General features: G+C 41.7%; 1 protein-coding gene across 1 annotated transcript; it reads right to left on the reverse strand.

The window, feature by feature from the left end:
- Positions 1-4769: 4769 nt before the first annotated feature.
- On the reverse strand, positions 4770-16557 carry LOC141155512 (SCAN domain-containing protein 3-like). The gene is made up of 3 exons (XM_073642379.1): positions 16236-16557; positions 14794-16176; positions 4770-4861 (listed from the first exon to the last, which is right to left on the reverse strand). Exons 1-3 carry the CDS (start codon positions 16555-16557, stop codon positions 4770-4772), a joined length of 1797 nt encoding a protein of 598 aa, XP_073498480.1.
- Positions 16558-23829: the final 7272 nt, after the last annotated feature.

Consider the following 23829-nt stretch of genomic DNA (forward strand, 5'->3'; position numbering starts at 1 on the left):
GTGGGAAGAGCGAGGCTAAGTGCCAGAATTGGCGCATCCTATGGATGCGCCATTTCTGGGGCTGCTGACGGCTGGTGTTTCTAGCCTTGGAGGGGGCCAATATTCATGGCACCCTTCCTCGGCTATTAATATCAGCCCCCATCTGTCTGCCTAGCCATTGCTAGCTATTAAAATAGGGGGGACCCCACGTTATTTTTTTGGGGGGTCCCCCATTTTAATAGCTAGTAAAGGCTAGGTATTCAGCTGGGGGCTGATATTAGTAGCCTGGGAAGCTCCGTGGGTATTACCCCCTTCCCAGGCTTCAAACATCTGCCCCAGCCATCTGCTTAACCTCCGCTAGAGACTAAAATTACGGGGAACCCCACGCCAATTTTTTTTTTATTAAATCCTTTATTTTAACACTAAATGACAAGTACAGTAATCAACACTATCACTGTACTTATTATATATGTGACTGACATGTTTCTATCTATCTAATCTATGTGTGATGCTCTATTCTTTCTGTTCTAAATTGTCGGGTGCCGATGCTGAATTGCCGGCCGGCTTTTTTAAAGAGACGGTGCATGAAAACACTATTATTTTTTTTAATAAATCCTTTAACACTAAATGACATGTACAGTAATCAACACTGTCACTGTACTTATTATATATGAGACTGACATGTTTCTATCTATCTAATCTATGTGTGATGCTCTATTCTTTCAGTTCTAAATGGTCGGGTACCAGTGTATGCCGCTGCTGAATTGCCAGCTTTTCATGTTTCACTGTGAGCACTGTTCCCATCGAATTGGGCAACCACTGTAATGCCACAACCACCATGGCTGTGACATTACAGTGAGTGGCAGACAATCCCTGCATGATGTGAAAAAATCCAGTTACGCTTTTGGTGCACGAACAGTTATCGAACATAACCTCGAACAGCTGAATTTTTTGCAAATTGTTCGTGTTCGTCGAACGACTCGAACACCGCCTAAAACAGCTCGAATTTGAGATTGGCGAACAGTTCTAGTCGAACACCGCTCATCTCTAATTGTCAACAATGATGAAGTATTAGGTGGGTCTACATGGGGCCGAATGTAGACCCACCTGTCTAATACTCTGTTCCCCACAGGTTTTTTTACCTTGTCGGTCCTGACTTGTACCTGACAGGGGCTTATTTGAGCAACCTAGACCTGGACACACTAGGTCTTGCATCATAGTTAATCTCTTAGCCTGTTTTTGTTCTCTTACTGCTACAAGTTATTACATTCTCACATGAGACTATGCATTTTGGCTAAGATATCTCTGGTACTTGCTTACCCCCTCCCAGGGACGCCTAGGCTTAGGTTTATATATGTGTATATGTACTACCCTCATTAGCTACTTATATAGCAAGAGTCTCCTTAATATTGTGGTTACATTTTGATACTATGGTTGTCTACTGCTCATTATTATACAGGGTGGGCCATTTACATGGATACACCTAAATTAAATGGGAATGGTTGGTGATATCAACTTCCTGTTTGTGGCACATTAGTATATGGGAGGGGGGAAACTTTTCTAGATGGGTGGTGACCATGGTGGCCATTTTAAAGTCGGACATTTTGGATCCAACTTTATTTTTTTCAATGGTAAGAGGGTCATGTGACACATCAAACTTATTGAGAATTTCATAAGAAATAACTTTATTCTTTCATGAGTTTTTTACAAGTTTATGACCACTTATAAAATGTGTTCAAAATGCTGCCTATTGTGTTGGATTATCAATGCAACCCTCTTCTCCCACTCTTGACACACTGATGGCAACACCGCAGATGAAATGCTAGCACAGGCTTCCGGTATCCATTGTTTCAGATGCTGCACATCTCATATCTTCACAGCATAGACAATTTCCTTCAGATGACCCCAAAGATAAAAGTCTAAGGGGGTCAGATCAGGAGACCTTGGTAGCCATTCAACTGGCCCACGATGACCAATCCACTTTCCAGGAAACTGTTCATGTAGGAATGCTTGGACCTGACACCCATAATGTGGTGGTGCACCGTCTTGTTGGAAAAACTCAGGAAACGTGCCATCTTCAGTGCATAAAGAGGGCAACACATCATCTAGAAATTTCAGATATCCAGTGGCATTGAGGTTTCCATTGATGAAGAATGGCCCCACTATCTTTGTACCCCATATACCACAGCATATCATCAAGATACGAGATGTGCAGCATCTGAAACAACTGATACTGGAAGCCTGTGCCAGCATTTCTTCTGCGGTGTTGCTATCAGTGTGTCAAGAGTGGGAGAAGAGGGTTGCATTGACAATCCAACACAATGGGCAGCACTTTGAACAAATTTTATAAGTGGCCATAAACTTGTAAAAAACTCATGAAAGAATAAAGTTATGTTAAAACCAAGCACACCATTGTTTTTCTTATGAAATTATCAATAAGTTTGATGTGTCACATGACCCTCTTACCATTGAAAAAAATAAAGTTGGATCCAAAATGGCCAACTTCAAAATGGCCACCATGGTCAACACCCATCTGGAAAAGTTTTCCCCTTCCCATATACTAATGTGCCACAAACAGGAAGTTGATATCACCAACCGTTCCCATTTAATTTAGGAGTATCCATGTAAATGGCCCACCCTGTATATACCCTGTATGACACTGTGGGAGCACATTAGTCTCTGACTCATGTATGTTATTATCAACAAGGGTGATTCCTTGGATATGGTCTACATTATGGTCTTTGGTAGTTGTTTTTAGTGTGTTAGTATGCATTAATAAAGCTATTATTTTTTGATACCATTCGCTTGCAATTTGGTGTGCATATCTGTCCTGTGCATTGATTCTTTCTTCTCTTGATGCCACAATGATGACATCGCACCAGGCCACCTAATCAAAAGAGAAGCCAGGGATGCCTTGAGGTAGTAGGAGGTTCACAGGGTTTCCACTCAGGAGCCACAGAATACTGACATCACCACTGGTCCATGGTCATTTGAATTTATTCACTCATTCCTTTATCCTTCTGTACTAATGGTTTCAAATAAATGTAATATCCTCAGGCTTTCTAGAAATGCAACTTATCCTCCAAATTCAACTCCAAGAAAAGAATCAAGTCATTTTAATAGGTGTGCATTGTTCCCAGATATTCAAAAGATTTAATTCATCTAATTCTGGCCAAGTTTTTCTTTACTCCTAATAAATATGACATCATTACTTTTTATTTCTGAAGAACTATTTAAAAACGTTATGATTTTGAGGAATTTCACCTCTATAACTATCCAACAAAACGTTATCTCAGCCTTACAAGGCATATCATATTAACTCACTCTAGTTTTACTGCATAATATGGAAAATGCTATCGACGTTATATCTAAGATTTTATTGTGCAGCTTAAAAGTTGGAAATGAAATGAGGTTCAGAGATGCTGACGTGAACAGAGAAACCTATCATTGTCTATCCTCTGTACCCCATTAACATACCTTTTTACTATTTAATAAGGATGAGTTCCAAAATGTTAGACTTTTTTTTCCATTGACCCTCTTTCTGCAAGGAAATCCATAGGAATAATAATAAATCACAAGATCACATTAGCCTTTCAAAAAGCTCAAGAAAATTCTGTCATACAATATGAGAAATTGGTCTTCAAAAAACAAAAAAATTGGGTCAAGTTTTTAGAGCTATTGATGTGCAGTCTTCTTACTCAGATCCAATAACTCCTCCAGTTATAGAGCATATCATCTCATTAGTATACCATACCCATTTGGAAAACATTTTAACCTCATTTCTATAGATGTCCTCTTTGCTGAAGTCATGGTCAGTGGCATAACTTGGAGCTTGGAAGCCCACACTATCGTGGGTTTTAATAATTTTGGTCTTTTCTCTTTCAAAACTTCAGAGTGTGGGTTAGGCTGCAACCCCTAAACCGACTATAGTTACACGCCTGGTCTTGGTCCTATATGCTTGTGTCACAATTCCACCATGCTGTGAGTGACAGCTCAGCTGCTCTATAGGATAAGGGCGTGCTGAGTTGTCCATATTGTGAGTGACAGCCCAATCACCCAATCTAAGGCAGGGGCATGCTAAGCTGTCGGTATTGTGATTGACAGCCCAGCTGCCCAATATGGCCGGGTCTGCAGGGTCATCCAGGTGATTCTGGGTGATTACCTGGCTATTTAACTGGCTGACTAATATTAGACCTTGCCAGTTGTAGCTTTTAGCTCAGTGATGTGTTTGCTCTGTGCTCTGTATTCTGATATTCTGATCTTTGTTGCGGGACCTTGGATTTAGCTCTGACTATTTTATTATCCCTTTGTCTATGATGTACTCTCCTAGCATTTGACCTCAGACTCCTTGATTTACCCGCCTCATGGCTTCCCATGAGAAGTGACTCAGTGTCACATTACAACTGGCCCTTATATTTTTTCGCCAGTATGGATCCAGTTCACACGCTTTATGATCAGTTGGTAAATCTGACACAAATGATACCACATCTGGCTAAAGAATTCCAGAATTCTGAATCATCGCAATTGCAGTTTCAGGGGCAGGTATCTAGTTTTATGACAGCTCCCTATAGCTCTCCACTGCCGGCTGGGGCTGCGATGTCTGTACCCTCTGACATGCAGTTGGTTTCTCCCGAACCTGTAGTGGCCTTTCCTGAAACATTTTCAGGGTAGAAAGACAAGTTTAGGCTGTTCAGGGAGAACTGTAAGTTATTTTTTACCTCGTGACCTCGGTCTTCAGGGAATGAATCCCAGCAGGAAGGAATTATTATGTCCCTCCTGCGTGGTGGCCCTCAGGCCCGGGCGTTTTCTTTATCCCCCCAAGCTCCAGAATGGTTTTCTGTTGACTCCTTCTTTGGCATCTTAGGTGTAATCTCTGATGAACCTAACAGAATCCAGGTCGCAGAGGCTAAGATCATGAATTTGACACAGGGTAGCAACATCACCAAAGACTATAGTACCGAGTCCCGACAACAAAGATCAGAATATCAGAATACAGAGCAGAGAACAAACACACCACTGAAATAAAAGCTACAACTGGCAAGGTCTGGTAATAGTCAACCAGCTAAATACTCAAGTAATCACCCAAAAAGGGTGACACCTTGAAGACTTTGCAGACCCGGCCAGATTGAGAGATTGGGTTGTCACTAGTGTTGAGCGAGCATGCTCGACACTGCTCGGTACTCGCCTGAGCATCTCACTACTCGGGATGTTCGGCGAGCACCGAGCATTTCCGGGTTACTCGGGCGGGAGCTCGGGTCTCCGCCCTGCATGTTTGGCGCTCTTTACAGAGCCAATGAACATGCAGGGATTGCCAGCCAGTCACTATAATGCCGCAGCCATGTTGGTTGTGGGCATTACAGTGATTGGCTGGCCGCACAGCGTCACCTCGAGTATTTAAAACTGGGCGCCACCATCTTGGACACAGTTGCCCCGGATCAGACGGTGCAGGGTGAGTGCTGCTGAGTTAGGGAGAGATTTATACTGTGAAATAGGTAGTGTAGGGTCTCTAAAGCCTGCAAAATCAAACAAACAGTCCTTCTCAGGACTAATATCAATCCCAGATATCAGGTAGGCAGGCAGGCAGGCTGTATAGGAGACGCAGTGGTTATACCAACAAACACGGCATTACAGTCCTATGTGCTGCTTTTCAAATTGCTAGACATAGCCCCAGGTCTCAGGGGCCAGGAAAAATCGTTTTTTTTTTCATCTAAATCCTCTTTTTTTTTTTTTTGCTCAGTCAGACTGTACAAATACCCTTCTTATTAACCTTTTGGTATTCCCCCCCACAAAAAAAAATACTGAGTGTGTCTGTGAGTGTTCAGACACAAATATATCTGTTTAAAAGAGTCTGGTGTAAGCCAGATAACTAGAACTGTGGTTTTGCAGTTCCACGGTTCAAATCTCTGTATTATCCACTTTTTTGCCTTTTTTCAACAAAAAAAAACATTTTGAGTGTCTCGCTGATTGTTCAGACACAAATATATCTGTTTAAAAGATTCTGGTGTAGGCCAGATAACTACACTGTGTTCCAAATTATTATGCAAAAAATATTTTCTCCGATTTTCCCAAATTACCTATATGAATTGCAGTCATTGTAATTTTCCAGTCAAATAACTATTAGAGTACAATTGAAAGGTTTTTGTACAAACTGCCTATGATAACAGTATATTTAAAAAAAAATAAAAAACTCAAACTGCACTCAAAATGCATGTTCCAAATTATTGTGCACAGCAGAGTTTTCAACCTTTTCATTTTAATTACGAACAAAAGAATTGTCATTTTTGAAATTATAAGCATTAGCAGGTTATTACAAACTGAAATCAAACAGTTTTCAACTCAAAACTTTATTCTAGGTGATGTTACATTTGCACATAGGATCGCTTGTTCGAAAGGAGCTTCTGAACTCTCTCGTCCATTGAATTTGTCAGGTTTTGGATGGTTTCTGCTTCAATTGTTTTGCATGAGGACAGAATACCCTCTTAGAGCTGTTGCTTAGATGTGAACTGCCTCCCGCCATCATAGACACTCCTTTTGATGATGCTCCAGAGGTTCTCAATGGGGTTGAGGTCAGGGGAGCATGGGCACCACACCATAAGTTTGTCCCCTTTTATGCCCATAGCAGCCAGAGATGCAGATGTGTTATGTGCAGCATGAGACGGGGCATTATCATGCATGAAAATGATCTTGCTGCGGAATGCACGGTTCTTCTTCTTGAACCATGGAAGGAAGTGCTGTTTGAGAAACTCAACATACATTATGGAGTTCACCTTTAACCCTTCAGGGATCCTAAAAGGGCCGACAAACTCTCTCCCCATGATTCCAGCCCAAAACATTACTCCACCTCCTCCTTGTTAGCGCCGTAGCCGTGTTTGCATGGGGTGTCCATCAACCAGCCATCCTCCACTCCATCCATCTGGACCATCGAGATCATTTCCTGCATGATAATGCCCCGTCTCATGCTGCACATAACACATCTGCATCTCTGGCTGCTATGGGCATAAAAGGGGACAAACTTATGGTGTGGCACCCATGCTACCCTGACCTCAACCCCATTGAGAACCTCTAGAGCATCATCAAAAGGAGTGTCTATGATGGCGGGAGGCAGTTCACATCTAAGTAACAGCTCTGGGAGGGTATTCTGTCCTCATGCAAAACAATTAAAGCAGAAACCATCCAAAACCTGACAAATTCAATGGACGAGAGAGTTCAGAAGCTCCTTTCGAACAAGGGGTCCTATGTGCAAATGTAACATCACCTAGAATAAAGTTTTGAGTTGAAAACTGTTTGATTTCAGTTTGTAATAACCTGCTAATGCTTATAATTTCAAAAATGACAATTTTTTTGTTTGTAATTAAAATGAAAAGGTTGAAAACTCTGCTGTGCATAATAATTTGGAACATGCATTTTGAGTGCAGTTTGAGTTTTTTATTTTTTTAAAAAATATACTGTTATCATAGGCAGTTTGTACAAAAACCTTTCAATTGTACTCTAATAGTTATTTGACTGGAAAATTACAATGACTGCAATTCATATAGGTAATTTGGGAAAATCTGAGAAAATATTATTTCCATAATAATTTGGAACACAGTGTAGAACTGTGGTTTTCCTCTTCCATGGTTCAAATCTCTATGTAATTCACCTTTTTGCATAAAAAAAAACCTTTTGAGCGTCTTGCTGACTGTTCAGGCAGAAATATATCTGCTTAAAAGAGTCTGGTGTAGGCCAGATAACTAGAACTGTGGTTTTCCTCTTCCACGGTTCAAATCTCTGTATATTCCACTTTTTTGCCTTTTTTCAATAAAAAAAACATTTTGAGCGTCTCGCTGACTGTTCAGACATAAATATATCTGTTTAAAAGAGTCTGGTGTAGGCCACATAACTAGAACTGTGGTTTTCCTCTTTCACTGTTCAAATCTGGGTGTTATCCACCTTTTTCATAAAAAAAACATTTTGAGTGTCTCGCTGTCTGTTCAGACACAAATATATCTGTTTAAAAGAGTCTGGTGTAGGCCAGATAACTAGAACTGTGGTGTTCCTCTTCCACGGTTCAAATCTCTGTGTAATCCACCTTTTTGCATAAAAAAAAACATTTTGAGTGTCTCGCTGACTGTTCAGACACAAATATATCTGTTTAAAAGAGTCTGGTGTAGGCCAGATAACTAGAACTGTGGTTTTGCAGTTTCACGGTTCAAATCTCTGTATTATCCACTTTTTTGCCTTTTTTAAAAAAAAAAAAAATTTTGAGTGTCTCGCTGACTGTTCAGACACAAATATATCTGTTTCAAAGAGTCTGGTGTAGGCCAGATAACTAGAACTGTGGTTTTGCAGTTCCACGGTTCAAATCTCTGTATTATCCACTTTTTTGCCTTTTTTTCAATAAAAAAAACATTTTGAGTGTCTCGCTGACTGTTCAGACACAAATATATCTGTTTAAATGAGTCTGGTGTAGGCCAGATAACTAGAACTGTGGTTTTCCTCATCCACGGTTCAAATCTGGGTGTTATCCACCTTTTTGCATAAAAAAACATTTTGAGTGTCTCGCTGACTGTTCAGACACAAATATATCTGTTTAAAAGAGTCTGGTGTAGGCCTGATAACTAGAACTGTGGTTTTGCAGTTCCACGGTTCAAATCTCTGTATTATCCACTTTTTTGCCTTTTTTCAATAAAAAAAAACATTTTGAGTGTCTCGCTGACTGTTCAGACACAAATATATCTGTTTAGAATAGTCTGGTGTAGGCCAGATAACTAGAACTGTGGTTTTGCAGTTCCATGGTTCAAATTTCTATATTATCCACTTTTTTGCCTTTTTTCAATTAAAAAAAAACAATTTGAGTGTCCCGCTTGCTGTTCAAACACAAATATATCTTTTGAAAAGGGTCTGGTGTAGGCCAGATAACTAGTACTGTGGTTTTCCTCTTCCATGGTTCAAATCTCTGTGTAATCCACCTTTTTGCATAAAAAAAAAAACATTTTGAGTGTCTCGCTGACTGTTCAGACACAAATATATCTGTTTAAAAGAGTCTGGTGTAGGCCAGATAACTAGAACTGTGGTTTTGCAGTTCCACGGTTCAAATCTCTGTGTTATCCACTCTTTTGCCTTTTTTTAATAAAAAAAAACATTTTGAGTGTCTCGCTGACTGTTCGGACACAAATATGTCTGTTTAAAAGATTCTGGTGTAGGCCAGATAACTAGAACTGTGGTTTTCCTCTTCCACTGTTCAAATCTGGGTGTTATCTACCTTTTTCATAAAAAAAACATTTTGAGTGTCTCGCTGACTGTTCAGGCACAAATATATCTGTTTAAAAGAGTCTGGTGTAGGCCAGATAGCTAGAACTGAGGTTTTCCTCTTCCACGGTTCAAATCTCTATGTAATCCACCTTTTTGCATAAAAAAAAACAATTTTGAGTGTCTCGCTGACTGTTCAGACACAAATATATCTGTTTAAAAGATTCTGGTGTAGGCCAGATAACTAGAACTGTGGTTTTCCTCTTCCTCGGTTCAATTTTTTGTGTAATCCACCTTTTTGCATGAAAAAAAACATTTGAGTGTCCCGCTGACTATTTAGACACAAATATATCTGTTTAAAAGAGTCTGGTGTAGGCCAGATAACTAGAACTGTGTTTTGCAGTTCCACAGTTCAAATCTCTGTATTATCCACTTTTTTGCCCTTTTTCAATAAAAAAAAACATTTTGAATGTCTCGCTGACTGTTCAGACACAAATATATCTGTTTAAAATAGTCTGGTGTAGGCCAGATAACTAGAACTGTGGTTTTCCTCTTCCACGGTTCAAATCTCTGTATTATCCACTTTTTTGCCTTTTTTCCATAAGAAAAAACATTTTGAGTGTCTCGCTGACTGTTCAGACACAAATATATCTGTTTAAAAGATTCTGGTGTAGGCCAGATAACTAGAACTGTGGTTTTCCTCTTTCACGGTTCAAATTTTTGTGTAATCCACCTTTTTGCACGAAAAAAAACATTTTGAGTGTCTCGCTGACTATTTAAACACAAATATATCTGTTTAAAAGAGTCTGGTGTAGGCCAGATAATTAGAACTGTGGTTTTGCAGGTCCACGGTTCAAATCTCTGCATTATCCACTTTTTTGTCTATTTTCAATAAAAAAAAACATTTTGAATGTCTCGCTGACTGTTCAGACACAAATATATCTGTTTAAAAGAGTCTGGTGTAGGCCAGATGACTAGAACTGTGGTTTTGCAGTTCCACGGTTCAAATCTCTGTATTATCCACTTTTTTGCATTTTTTCAATAAAAAAAAACAATTTGAGTGTCTCGCTGACTGTTCAGACACAAATATATCTGTTTAAAAAATTCTGGTGTAGGCCAGATAACTAGAACTGTGGTTTTCCTCTTCCACGGTTCAAATCTGGGTGTAATACACCTTTTTGCATTAAAAAAAACATTTTGAGTGTCTCGCTGACTGTTCAGACACAAATATATCTGTTTAAAAGAGTCTGGTGTAGGCCAGATAACTAGAACTGTGGTTTTCCTTTTCCACGGTTCAAATCTCTGTGTAATCCACCATTTTGCATAAAAAAACATTTTGAGTGTCTCGCTGACTGTTCAGACACAAATATATCTGTTTAAAAGAGTATGGTGTAGGCCAAATAACTAGAACTGTGGTTTTCCTCTTCTACAGTTCAAACCTCTGTATTATCCACTTTTTTGCCTTTTTTCAATAAAAAAAAACAGTTTGAGTGTCTCGCTGACTTTTCAGACATAAATATATCTGTTTAAAAGAGTCTGGTGTAGGCCAGATAACTAGAACTGTGTTTTTGCAGTTCCACGGTTCAAATCTCTGTATTATCCACTTTTTTGCCTTTTTTCCATAAAAAAAAACATTTTGAATGTCTCGCTGACTGTTCAGACACAAATATATCTGTTTGAAAGAGTCTGGTGTAGGCCAGATAACTAGAACTGTGTTTTTGCAGTTCCACGGTTCAAATCTCGGTATTATCCACTTTTTTGCCTTTTTTCAATAAAAAAAAACATTTTGAGTGTGTCGCTGACTGTTCAGACACAAATATATCTGTTTAAAAGATTCTGGTGTAGGCCAGATAACTAGAACTGTGGTTTTCCTCTTCCACGGTTCAGATATAGGTGTAATCCACCTTTTTGCATAAAAAAAGCATTTTGAGTGTCTCGCACAGGCCACAGTCCTAAATTCGCACATTTCACGACTGCTTGAGTTGGTAACGCTGCCTTTTAGGCTGGTGGAGACGGAATCCTTCCGCTACCTTATGGAGGTGGCCATCCCTCGGTACTCGGTCCCCAGCCAACACTATTTTGCCCTGTGTGCCATCCCCGCACTACACAAGCACGTGTCCCAAAACATCTGCAGTGCCCTCAACAACGCAGTTACTGGGAGAGTCCACCTGACAACGGACACGTGGACAAGTGCTTGTGGCCAGGGATGGTACATCTCCCTGACAGCACAGTGGGTAAACATAGTGGAAGCCGGGACCCAGTCGGACCTTGGAACGGAACACATCCTCCCCACACCGAGGATTGCGGGCCCTATGTCAGTCAGAGTTACCCCCACACTGTACAGCTCCTGCGCATCATCCTCCTCCTCATGTTCAGCCTCCATCTCAGATATCACCACATCAGTTACAAGCTGGAAGCACTGCAGTACTGCCTCAGCCAAGCGGCAACAGGCTGTGCTGAAACTAATAAGCTTAGGTGATGAACCTCACACTGCTTGTGAGTTGTGGACAACTGTGAAAGAGCAGGCAGATCTGTGGCTTAGGCCGCTGAACCTACACGTACTATGCCTGGCTCATGTGCTTAACCTCGTGGTTCAGAGGTTTCTTAAATCGTACCCGAGTTGCCAGATCTGCTCGTCAAAGTACGCGCCTGTCTGCTCATTTTCGCTAGTTGGCTACAGCTTCTGCCGCCCTTGCTGTGTTGCGTTTGCAGCTTCCGGCACACCGACTGTTGTGTGATGTCCCCACACATTGGAACTCTACCCTCCACATGTTGCGAAGGATTTGTGAGCAGAAGAGAGCAGTTGTGGAGTACCAGCTGCAACAAGGCCGTCGATATTCAGGTCAGACTCCACACATAAGACCTCAGGAGTGGACCTGGATGTCTGACATATGTACCATCTTGACAAATTTTGAGGAGTCCACCAAGATGGTGAGTTGCGATGACGCCATCATTAGCATCAGCATCCCACTTGTCTGTCTTTAGCAACGCTCTCTGCAGAGAATTAAAGAGGAGGCATTGCAGCCAGAGTATGATGAGATGGATCAAGAAGCCGTAGTGGGCGATTACACACAGCCCAGCCCCATCTCATCCCAACGTGCATTGGGGGACAATGAGGGAGAGGAGGAGGAGGAAGAACAGGAGCTGGTATCATGCGCTGTAGACGGTAGTACCTGTACAACTGTCATACCGTCGGTTCAGCATGGGTGGCCTGAGGACAGGGGGGAGGAGGAGGAGAGCATGGTCAGTCGTCATCTTGGTGAGGACACGGAAGTCTTGCCCGTTACCAGTCTGGCACACATGGCTGACTTTATGTTACGCTGCCTTAACCGTGACCCTTGCGTTGTCAAAATGTTGGGTGACAGTCATTACTGGTTGGTGACATTTTTAGACCCCCGCTACAAGGAGAACTTTCACTCTCTTATTCCTGAGGTGGAGAGGTCTACAAAAATGTGGCAGTACCAGAAGGCCCTTGCTGCAGGACTGTTAAAAAAAATTCCCATCTGAACACGCTAGCGGCAGAGGTCACAGTTCATTGCCCAACCAAGGAGTACAGGTGAGAGAGACACAACTCCAATCCAGCAGAGGCGGGGGAACACTGACAACGTTCTGCTACAGTTTTCTGACACCCGCCCAGCTTACAGGCCCTGAGGGGCGGGGTACTCTCACAAGGAGTGGAAAGTTTCAAAAGATGGTGAGGGAGTACCTTGCCGACCGTACCAGCGTCCTCCGTGATTCCTCTGTGCCTTTTAATTATTGGGTATCCAAGCTGGACACTTGGAATGAACTAGCTCGGTACACCTTGGAGGTCCTGGCCTGCCCTGCCACTAGCGTGTTATCGGAGTGTGTTTTTAGTGCCGCTGGGGGAATTATAACTGATAAACGCACTCGCCTGTCAACTAACAATGCTGACAAGCTGACCCGTATCAAAATGAACAAGGGCTGGATTGGGCCAGACTTCTCATCACCACCAAATGACAGCAGAGTAACATAAAGTCAAATCCACTGTGTTATTTTGGGAGGTGTATTCCCATGCACCGCTTCACACCCACACATCGGTATACGCTTCCTCATTTCGGCTGTTTTTTGCTTTTCTCCTTATCCTCAGCCTCCACCACCACTATACCACCAGGTTGACCGTGGTCCGTGTTGCCAGCATTGCAAGTTCCTCCATCCTAATTTTTGGCAGCTTTTGCTTGGAAGGCATAGGCAAAGACTATGGGAGACCCACTCCCCAATAATAGGAACAATGTATTTAATATGCTGTACTGCATGGCTCTTGTAAGGGGCATTGAAACGGTCTTGCTAAGCTACTGTGACCCCCACGTCTCTTCCAAGGGGCATTAAAACCGTCTTGCTAAGCTACTGTGACCTCCATGTCTCTTCCAAGGGGCATTAAAACCGTCTTGTTAAACCACTCTGACCTCCACGTCTCTTCCAAGGGGCATTAAAACCATCTTGCTAAGCTACTGTGACCTCCACGTCTCTTCGAAGGGGCATTAAAACTTGCACGGGGATAGTTGCAAGTCTGCATCTTCTGATGTGGCAAGGATCACTTCTGATGGGCACACTTTTAGGCAGTGACCTGGGTGTCAGAGATGCTTCCAGGGGTCTTCCCCATGTTGTTCCCATGTCTTTTCAGCACTGTATGCATGTGTCACACAGCACATGGCCAGATAAGGTTGTAAAATGTTAAAATGACATTTCCCGGTGAATGCATTTGTCACAGTTGAAAGCAATACAAAAGTGCAAAAACACATAAAAAAAGCTACTTGTGAACATAGCCCAAGGTGTGGAGGAGTATTTTTGTTTTTGGTTATTTATTTTACCTTATATACAAGTCTTTACCCTGGAAAGGAACTTCCTTAACATATTTCACAGGAAAGCAGTTTCAGTTTCGTTTTTGAACTTTTTATTGTGAGCCCGTAAAAGTGGCTTAATACCTCTGACCACGTTGTTGACAGCAGTGACCTGGGGGTCAGAAATGCTTCCTGGGGCGATCCCCATGCTGTCCCCATGTCATTTGAGCACTGTCCCTATCGTTTTGGGCACTTTTTAGGCTTTCTACAGACTGCCGGGGGTGCCGCCGCATAAATGCTCGGGTCTCCCATAGACTAACATTTGGCTCATTGCTCGGGTCGAGCACCCGAGTATCATGGTGAGCTAGGTCCGAGCTTCGAGCACCCAAGCATTTTAGTGCTCGCTCAACACTAGTTGTCACTCACAGTACTGACAGCTCGGCATGTCCCTATCCTATAGAGCAGAGGTCCCCAACCTTTTTTGCACCAGGGACCGGCTTTAAGCAAGACCAGTTTTCCATGGCCCGGTGGGGGTGGGGGCGGGGCTTTGGTCATATGGGGGTGGGGTTATGGAGGGGTGGAGCTTAGTGCATACTTATCATATAATTATGACATTTATAATGAGAATGTGATTCAACTTACCATAGGTTCAGAATGAGTGGGAGCACCAGGCTTGTTTCCCTGGATCAGTGGGAGCACTGGGCTTGTTTTCCTGCAACAAGACGGTCCCATCTAGGGGTGATGGGAGACAGTGAAACCCGAAGTGTGTTCCTTATGTCCAGTCTACTCCGTAATCTCGTTTTTGCTGTTGTCATGGCAGAAAACCCAGTTTCACAAAGATAGGATGTTGGAAAAGGAAGCAGAGTTTTCAGTGCTTTGGTGGCGATCCCAGGATATTCAGCCTGGACTTTAATCCAGAATGTTGGGAGATTTGAAGTCTCAAACATACTTTTAAGGCTACCATCATTTGCAATCTCAAGCAGTTGGTCTTCTTCAAGCACGGACAAGGTCGATTCACCTGGCTTGTTCACAAATGGGTTGCGAATCCATTCCTTCCTAGTTCGTGGGTCTTTTGTGGTCGGAAAATAGCGCTCAAACTCTTCTGAAAGCTGAGATAGGTGATCATGCACCAGCTGGGAGAATGAAGGCTCAGGCTCGGTCTCTTCCAAAACTCCTGCTAATGTTTGAAACATGTCAAATATCCCTGTTCTCACTCGCCGTCCCCACACTTCCAGTTTGGCTTTAAATGCAGCAACTTTATCTGCCAACTTGAAGGCAGTTGTCATTCTCCCCTGAAGTGACAGATTAAGTTCGTTCAAAAAGTTGAATATGTCACATAAGTAAGCAAGTTTTGTGACCCATTCCTTACTACTGAAATGTGCTGCAAGTGGCGATTCTTTTTCTAAAAGAAATCTATAAAGCGGGTCTCGTAACTCAAAAACTCTGGCCAGTGCTCTACCTTTAGAAAGCCATCTGACTTCTGTGTGTAGGAGAAGACGTTTGTGCTCCGCGTCCATCTCCTCACAGAGCTGCTCGAACAGACGTGAGTTAAGGGCATGTGCTTTTATGTGATTAATAACTTTAATCACATCTTGCAAAACGCTGTTAAGTTCAGGTGACATTTTTCGGCTTGCCAGCATTTCTCTATGGATGACACAGTGCGTAGAGTCGCATTCAGACGCAACCTCTTTGACCCGGGTAGTTAAACCAGAAAGCCGTCCAGTCATGGCAGCTGCTCCGTCTGTGCATATACCGACACAAAATGACCAGTTTAGGTTTCCTGATATGTAATCATCCAAAGACTTGAATAGTTCTGCACCTGTGGTGTTGGCTGGCAACAATAATGCACATAACATATCCTCATGCACATCCTCCTGAAAAATATATCGCACATAAACCAGCATCATTGCCTTGTTGTCAACGTCAGTAGACTCGTCAACCTGGATTGCGTACCATGGTGACGCATTAATCCTCTCCAACAATTGTACCTCGATGTCTTCTGCTATTTCATTAATTCGTCTACTGACAGTGCTCGCTGAAAGAGGAACCTGTGCCACTTTTTTAACCGCAGCCTCTCCTAAAAGTTCCTGGCAAATGTCCTTAGCGGCAGGCAGGATCAACTCTTCACCAATAGTGAAGGGCTTCTTAGCCTTGGCAATGCGGTTAGCCACTAAGAATGATGCTCTCAGAGCAGACACATTTGTTGATGTGGTGGCCTTCAATAATTGCTTCTGTCCTTCGTGTTCGCGTTTTTTTTTTCAAAAAACTCCAAAGGCTTGTCTTTTGATGCAGGGTGCTTGGTCTGTAAGTGGTGAACCAGTTTTGAAGGCTTCATGGCCTCGTTGGATAGCCGGTCGCCACATATCAGACACAGTGGGCTTGGGGCATGTGAATCGCCAGTTGCGATGAACCCATAATTTAAGTAGGACTCATTGTATTTTCTTTTAAATGCAGCTTTCTTTTTTTTAGCAGTCATGGAGTCTTCATCTGTCTCATTGGGTCTTTCTTCCTTTTCAAAGAAGCTCTTCAGTGATGTTTGTTTTTTACTCATTTTACAAGGGTTAGAGGTGAAGGCGTAGTGGGCCCCTAACACAGAAAGATGGCTATTGCTACTGGAGACGGGCACTGATGATGATGACCACCACTACTGCTGCTACTGGAGACGGGCACTGATGATGATGACCACTACTGCTGCTACTGGACACAGCCACTGCTGCTATGAATTTTCACTGTTATTTGCTTTTTTCACTTTAACCAGAAAATCTGCTGCTGGGCCGCACGACACCAGAACACAGCTACAGGAGTCATAAGGGTGGGACACCTGACGTCATATCTAGCTGCCCATTAGCATCCAGAGCCCCTCCCCCTCCAACTCGCAGCTAGCAGGAGGGGAAGGAGCGCTGGACACACATGACCTGCTTCTCCCTGCTCCTGCCTGAGCACATTCTGCGAGTAGCAGCACTGTACATTGAGTTTCAGGCTGTGTGCCCACGTAGCATTTTTCAAGCGTTTTTGATGCGGAATTTCCGCAGTGGAAACGCTTGTAAAACGCTTGGTAACACGCACCCCATGGTCCCCAATGGGATTCCGCAAGTTCTATGCACATGCTGCGGATTTTTCCGCAGCGTTTATGCTGCGTTCAAAAATCCGCAGAATGTCATTTAATTTTGCGTTTCCGCAAGCAGAATTGCCTTTGTTCAATGCATAAAAAACGCAAGGCAATTCCGCATGTGGAAAACGCGTGATAAACGCGCGAAAAATGCGCGATAAACGCGTGCGGAATTCCGCATGCATTTTTCCGGGAGAGGACTTGCAGAAATGAAGCAGAAATTTTCTGCTTCATAAATGCAACGTGGGCACATAGCCTCAGTGTACAGCACTGCTACTAGCACTGCTATATGCACCAGACAGCGCTGTATGGGGAGGATGCTGGCGGGACCTCGGTGTACAGCGCTGCTAAGTAGCAGCATTGTACATTGAGCGTCAGTGTATACAGCGCTGCTGCTTAGCAGCGCTACACACTGAACACCGGTACCGGGAGCCGCGTCACTGAAGCCAGTCTGCTGCCCCAGCACGCCCCACATAACATGTTCTGCCGGGGGCGTGTCAGTGAGGAGAGCCTGCCACCCCACCCCGTCAGGAACACACCATGCTGTGCAGGAGGGCCGCGTCACTGAGACCCGCCCCGTGACGTACAACAGGTACCATGCTGTGCTGTGGAGGGCTGCGTCACTAAGACCCGCCCGACGCCCCACCCCGTCCTGCATAATGTTCTCTGCCGGGAGCTGCGAGCTGTCACGGCTATGGCAGAAAACATTATAAATCCACACAGAGCGAGCTCTGACCAGGCGCAGGACCGCGGAGCTAGCTGTCAGCGGCGCCGCGGACCGGCTGAAAAACCCCAACGGCCCGGTCCTGGTCCGCGGACCGGCGGTTGGGGACCTCTGCTATAGAGAGCCTAAGCTGTCACTCACAGTGTGGTGGAATCGTAACAGCCTGAATGTGTAATCCTGTCTTAGATTTTAATGTTGTATCTAAAATTAATGTCATATATATTTGTTGAAATGTCAACTTTGCTCATACTCAACTTATTAAACACCGAACACATTTGCATGTTTTGCATAATTGAACATGGCAAAAGATATGTTAAGCCTAAGGTGTGCTGACTTGCAGACTTGTTTGTAGTACATTTCATCAAACATTTTCCAGCAGGCAAGAGGTGATCTTCAACCCATTGTAGCCCAACAAGATTAGTATTAATAACAATACATATATTCAAGCACTTAATCACATTTTATTATTTATAGCAGTTTTCTGTTTTATTAATGGCTTATAGTTAAGTGCTCCAATATAGGATCATTTAGAAATGCTTCTAATATAAACACAACATACAACATAGAAACAACAAATAAATTCCATGTAAATTCTTCAGTTCTTGGATCTGAAATAATAGATTTGATACAGGGCTCCCAACTGAGCTACCACATCAAGCGTATACACCTATAAATTATTAAAGAGGTTATCTGGAATTATTTTATGTTCTTACTATAGACCCAAGAACTAATAGGCAGGTAGTTGCTAACTACCTGCTTGTTCTACCCAGTGTCAATTTCTGCCTGCCCACACACTGCTCCTGTCAGCAATTTAGTGGCTTCTAGTGACTTCACATCATCAGAGCAGCAGATTCCTTTCAGTCTGCTTTGTTGATGGGGTGTTACTGCCAATGTCATGCTAGTTGATAGCCGCCTCTTGGATGCCTAAATGCTTGGGGAGCAGTCTGTCAATCAGCATGTCAGCAGTCACGCCCTGTGGACAGAGCAGCCCAGAAGAGGAAGCTATGTTAATGTGAAGTAGCAGAATCGCCGGCAGAGGATGGTGCCTGGTAGAGCAGACAGTTAAGAACTACCTGCCTGTTTATTCTTAAGCCGATGAGTAAAAACAATATTCCCAAATAACCCCTTTAAATGCATCAAACGTGAGGATATTTTGCCCCTAATTAGAATGTTCTTATGTAGTGAACACCAAGATTTAGCTAAGAGTGCACCCAAGGTTACATGATAGTAAAAAGATTAAGTAATGAAATAAATGAGGTAAAGCATGTTGAAAACATCCCAACTATACATCAAAGTGGGATGTTATCACGTAAAGCATATATGTACTCACGTGGTCAAAATTGTTGGTACCCCTCGTTTAATGAAAGAAAAACCCACAATGGTCACAGAAATAACTTGAATCTGACAAAAGTAATAATAAATTAAAAATCTATGAAAATGAACAAATGAAAGTCAGACATTGCTTTTCAACCCTGCTTCCACAGAATTTAAAAAAAAATGTAACTCATGAAATAGGCCTGGACAGAAATGATGGTACTCTTCTTAACTTAATATTTTGTTGAACAACCTTTTGAGGCAATCACTGCAATCAAACGATTCCTGTAACTGTCAATGAGACTTCAGCACCTCTCGACAGGTATTTTGGCCCACTTTTCATGAGCAAACTGCTCCAGTTGTCTCGTATTTGAAGGTTGCCTTTTCCAAACAGCATGTTTCAGCTGTTTCCTAAGATGTTCAATAGGATTTAGGTCAGGGCTCATAGAAGGCCACTTCAGAATAGTCCAATGTTTTCCTCTTAGCCATTCTTGGGTGTTTTTAGCTGTGTGTTTTGGGTCATTGTCCTGTTGCAAGACCCATGACTTGCGACTGAGACCAAGCTTTCTGACACTGGGCTGCACATTTCTCTCTAGAGTCCCTTGATAGTCTTGAGATTTCATAGTACCCTGTACAGATTCAAGACATACTGTGTCAGATGCAGCAAAGCAGCCCCAGAACATAACAGAGCCTCCATCATGTTTCACAGTAGGGACAGGTCTTTTCTTGATATGCTTCATTTTTCCATCTGTGAACATAGAGCTGATGTGCCTTGCAATAAACTTCCATTTTTGTCTCATCTGTCCATAGGACATTCTCCCAGAAGGTTTGTGGCTTGTCAACATGTAGTTTTGCAAATTCTAGTCTAGCTTTTTTATGATTTTTTTTCAACAATGGGGCTCTCCTTGGTCGTCTCTCATGAAGTACACTTTGGATCAAACAACGACGGATGGTGCGATCTGACACTGATGTTCCTTGAGTTTAAAGTTCACCTTTAATCTCTTTAGAAGTTATCCTGGGCTCTTTTATTACCATTCATATTATCCGTCTCTTTGATTTGTCATCAATTTTCCTCCTGCAGCCACATCCAGGGAGGTTGGCTACAGTCCCATGGATCTTAAATTTCTGAATAATATGTGCAACTGTAGTCACAGGAATATCAAGCTGCTTGGAGATGGTCTTATAACCTTTACCTTTAACATGCTTGCCTATAATTTTCTTTCTAATCTCCTGAGAAAACTCTTTCCTTTGCTTCCTCTTGTCCATGTTGAGTGTGGTACACACCATGTCACCAAACAGCACAGTGAACATCTGCAGCCCTATTTACAGGCCTACTGACTGATTACAAGATTGTAGACACCTGTGATGCTAATTAGTGGACACAACTTGATTTAACATGTCCCTTTTGTCACATTATTTTCAGGGGTACCATCATTTCTGTCCAGGCCTAATTCATGAGTTTAATTTTTTTTTTTATTCTGTTCAAGCAGGGTTGAAAAGCAATGCCTGACTTTCATTTGTTCATTTTCATAGATTTTTAATTTATAATAATAATTTTTATTTTTTATAGCGTCAACATATTCCGCAGCACTTTACAATTTTAATTATTACTTTTGTCAGATTCAAGTTATTTCTGTGACCATTGTGGGTTTTTCTTTCATTAAACGAGGGGTACCAACAATTTTGACCACGTGTGTATCTATATATATATATATCCTTATTAACAATAAAAGAAATATTTAAAAAATGATAATTTTTCATTATTTTAAATTCAGGCACGAATATCGTTCCCATTACGGTACCCTGAACACTTAGATCCTTATTGAATTTGAAATTCATTTTACAGAGAATTACAAAAAGTGTTTTGTATAATATGTCAAAAATTCCATGTAAAAAAAAAAATCCATCCAAAAATGACTCATATACTTGAGTAAGTCCTTTTGTAAACAGGACAAACCATCAAGAAAAGCTACAAAGTCCAAGCCCATCTTATCTACAAGGAGTTCACACAAAATTATGTCACCTCCAGATGTTGTACATCTAAATAAATAACACTATTAAGTGCTGGGAACCAACAAACAAAAACAATGACACTTTTTAATGTAAATCTGCAAAACATGGCCCAGATGCTCACACTAAAATAAAACATATGACAATATTTTAGTTAGAAGAACTGAAGTGGATGGAAGCCTGCCTCTGTTTGAAGCATAAACATTGGGTCACTTTAGGGTCGTAAAGTGCTTACTGGAAAGCCCAAAGTATGGCTTTCACACCAAGTTAAAGGTCAGGTCTGTAATCCAGTTCTCTGTGGAATGTATACAAATGCCATTCTTTTGCTCAAATGTAATGAATCAGTTCCTCTGGTGGATTCATTTTGTTTATTTTTGCATTGATATGTACACCAAGCATAGACCTGCCTTACAATGAAGAAATCCACATCCACTTTGTTATGATCACACATATGTAATACAAGGCACAGGGCATATTTATCAGAAAGGCACTTGACTTAACTGGCTGCCAAATATAATTGTCATAGAGTCACATAAACTGAGTTCCCAAGAAGCCGCTGTGCAGGATTCTCTCTAGGTTTGGTTTATGTAATAAATAGCAGTATAGTTGTGTAAGTTGTTCACATAATTTGCAGATCTGGATTGAGATGAAATTGGTGTAGTATTACTATATTAATTTATATTAATGTATTAAACTCTGATAAACAAAATGAGCTGTGTTACTATTCCAATGCTATTATGAGGGTGAAAAGAGCCAGATTTATCCAGAGGTGATCAAAACGACGTCCATGATGACATCCTAAAAATGTCCACCATGATTGACATACCTTGAAGCTCCCAGGTCCCAATGTGAAATATGTAATAGGGTCCCACCTAACCTATATTTATGCCTCTTCATGCATCATTTACATACATTGCTAATGAGCGGTCCCTTTACACCATCATGCTTTTCAAAGCACCTAGCTAGATTTTATACACCTGACTAGGTTTCCTTGTTGCTATGTAATTTTTAATTCCATGATCCTATAAGGGAACGTAAAGCGCAAATAGGGTCTTATCCAATTAGGTGGGATTGGTAAACATATAAGATATGCTCACCTGATGTGGTTGTGTTTGACACAACTTGTAGTTATTGTGTCAAATGTCAGAGATTCCATATTACTAATAGTCTGCTGAATAAGTCTAAAATGATTTTTCTTCTTTCCGTCTTTATTACTTTTTATGCAATAATTCTACACAATCTTTAAAAAGATGAGATAGACAACAGGAACAATTTATTCTTTTAATTTTGATCTACTAAAATGATTTTATTTTCTGAATGAAAAAAGTAACGTACATCCCATGTGATTGTCACCATCTCCCTTTTCTATTGACGCCCTTATTTGCATTTTTGATGTATTTAAGTGTATGTAAGTTCATTGTTCTGTGTGCATGTGGTTGTCCTGAAGAAGGAGTCAGTTGACTTCGAAACATGTTGGCAATAAACCACTTTTAACTAATCTTGGTCCTCGGATCTTTGACTGGAAAATCAGCAGTATAGAGAAAAACCGCTTTCCTGGTAACCTGGCATTTTTAGTTCCAGATTCATATAATTTAAATTTTCAAATCATCAGATGGATGCAAAGGATTAATTTACAAAATTATATTTAAGATTATTGATCAAATGAAAAATGAGTTTTCTAGAAAATGATTTTTACTTCCATTTTCCTAGTATCTGAATTAATGAAAAATTCTATCCCAGAATTTAGAGCTGGTTTCAGGCACAGAATATCTCATCTGTTATATCATTTTAAAGGGAACCTGTCATGTGAAATAATGGTATTAACCTGCAGATATAGGGTTAATCTGCAGGTTAATAATGTTCTGAAGCTGTCTGGCGCCCGCAATGAGAGCCCTGCTGCCAGGAGGAAATTAACTTTACTCCTCCCTGCAGGCTCTCTCTTTCAGTCATGGGGTGGCGTTAATACAGCTTCAGTTAATGCTCTGTGCAGAGTGAACGGTGGCTGTAACAGCGCCCCTGGCACTGACTGACTGATGGCCCTAATAATGAGCGGCTGTCAGTCAATGCCCAGGGGCACGGTTGCAGTCATCACTCACAAGACACAGAGGAGTGACTGAACCTGCGCCAACTCCACCCCTATGACTGTAAGCTGAACTCTGCTGGGGGGGGGGGGGATAAAGTTAATTTCCTCCTGGCAGTGGGCCTCTCAGTGCAGGTGCCAAACAGTGTAAGAACGCTTTTAACCTACAGAATAACCCCATATCTGTAGGTTAATAGCTTTATTTCACAGGACAGGTACCCTTTCATGAATCCATATTTTAATTTACCCATAAATAAATAATAAAATAAAATAAAAATAAATGACAGATACCCTTTAAGGAATCCATATTTTAAAATATCCATAAAGGAACTTTTTGAATATTCCAATTTTTGACATTTTCAAATTTTAAGCAATTGTATCAGAAAATCTACTTTTAGGGGACTCACAGTCACAACAGCTGCCTCGCCATCTGGATTTCCAGATAATTTAGTTGGTGACTAATGAAATGTCTCTGTCTCCTATGTTTCATTGAAGATTACGCAAGTTATATTTTGTTATAATTTGTTTCTATGATATTTTCTGATATTTAGGAGTTGCGGCTCTTAGCCAAGGAATTTGCAATGTT

The sequence above is a fragment of the Phyllobates terribilis genome, unplaced genomic scaffold, assembly GCF_046119375.1.
Source record: "Phyllobates terribilis strain yellow unplaced genomic scaffold, ASM4611937v1 Scaffold_7__3_contigs__length_470593459, whole genome shotgun sequence".
NCBI classification, from domain to species: domain Eukaryota; kingdom Metazoa; phylum Chordata; class Amphibia; order Anura; family Dendrobatidae; genus Phyllobates; species Phyllobates terribilis.

Coding starts and splice junctions, on each gene's coding strand:
- LOC141155512 (XM_073642379.1), bottom strand. CDS start 16,557: ATGAGTAAAAAACAAACATCACTGAAGAGCTTCTTTGAAAAGGAAGAA. Junction 16,177..16,235: donor CGCGAACACGAAGGACAGAA/GCAATTATTGAA, acceptor CATCATTCTTAG/TGGCTAACCGCATTGCCAAG. Junction 4,862..14,793: donor AGCAAAAACGAGATTACGGA/GTAGACTGGACA, acceptor GGATTCTGTTAG/GTTCATCAGAGATTACACCT.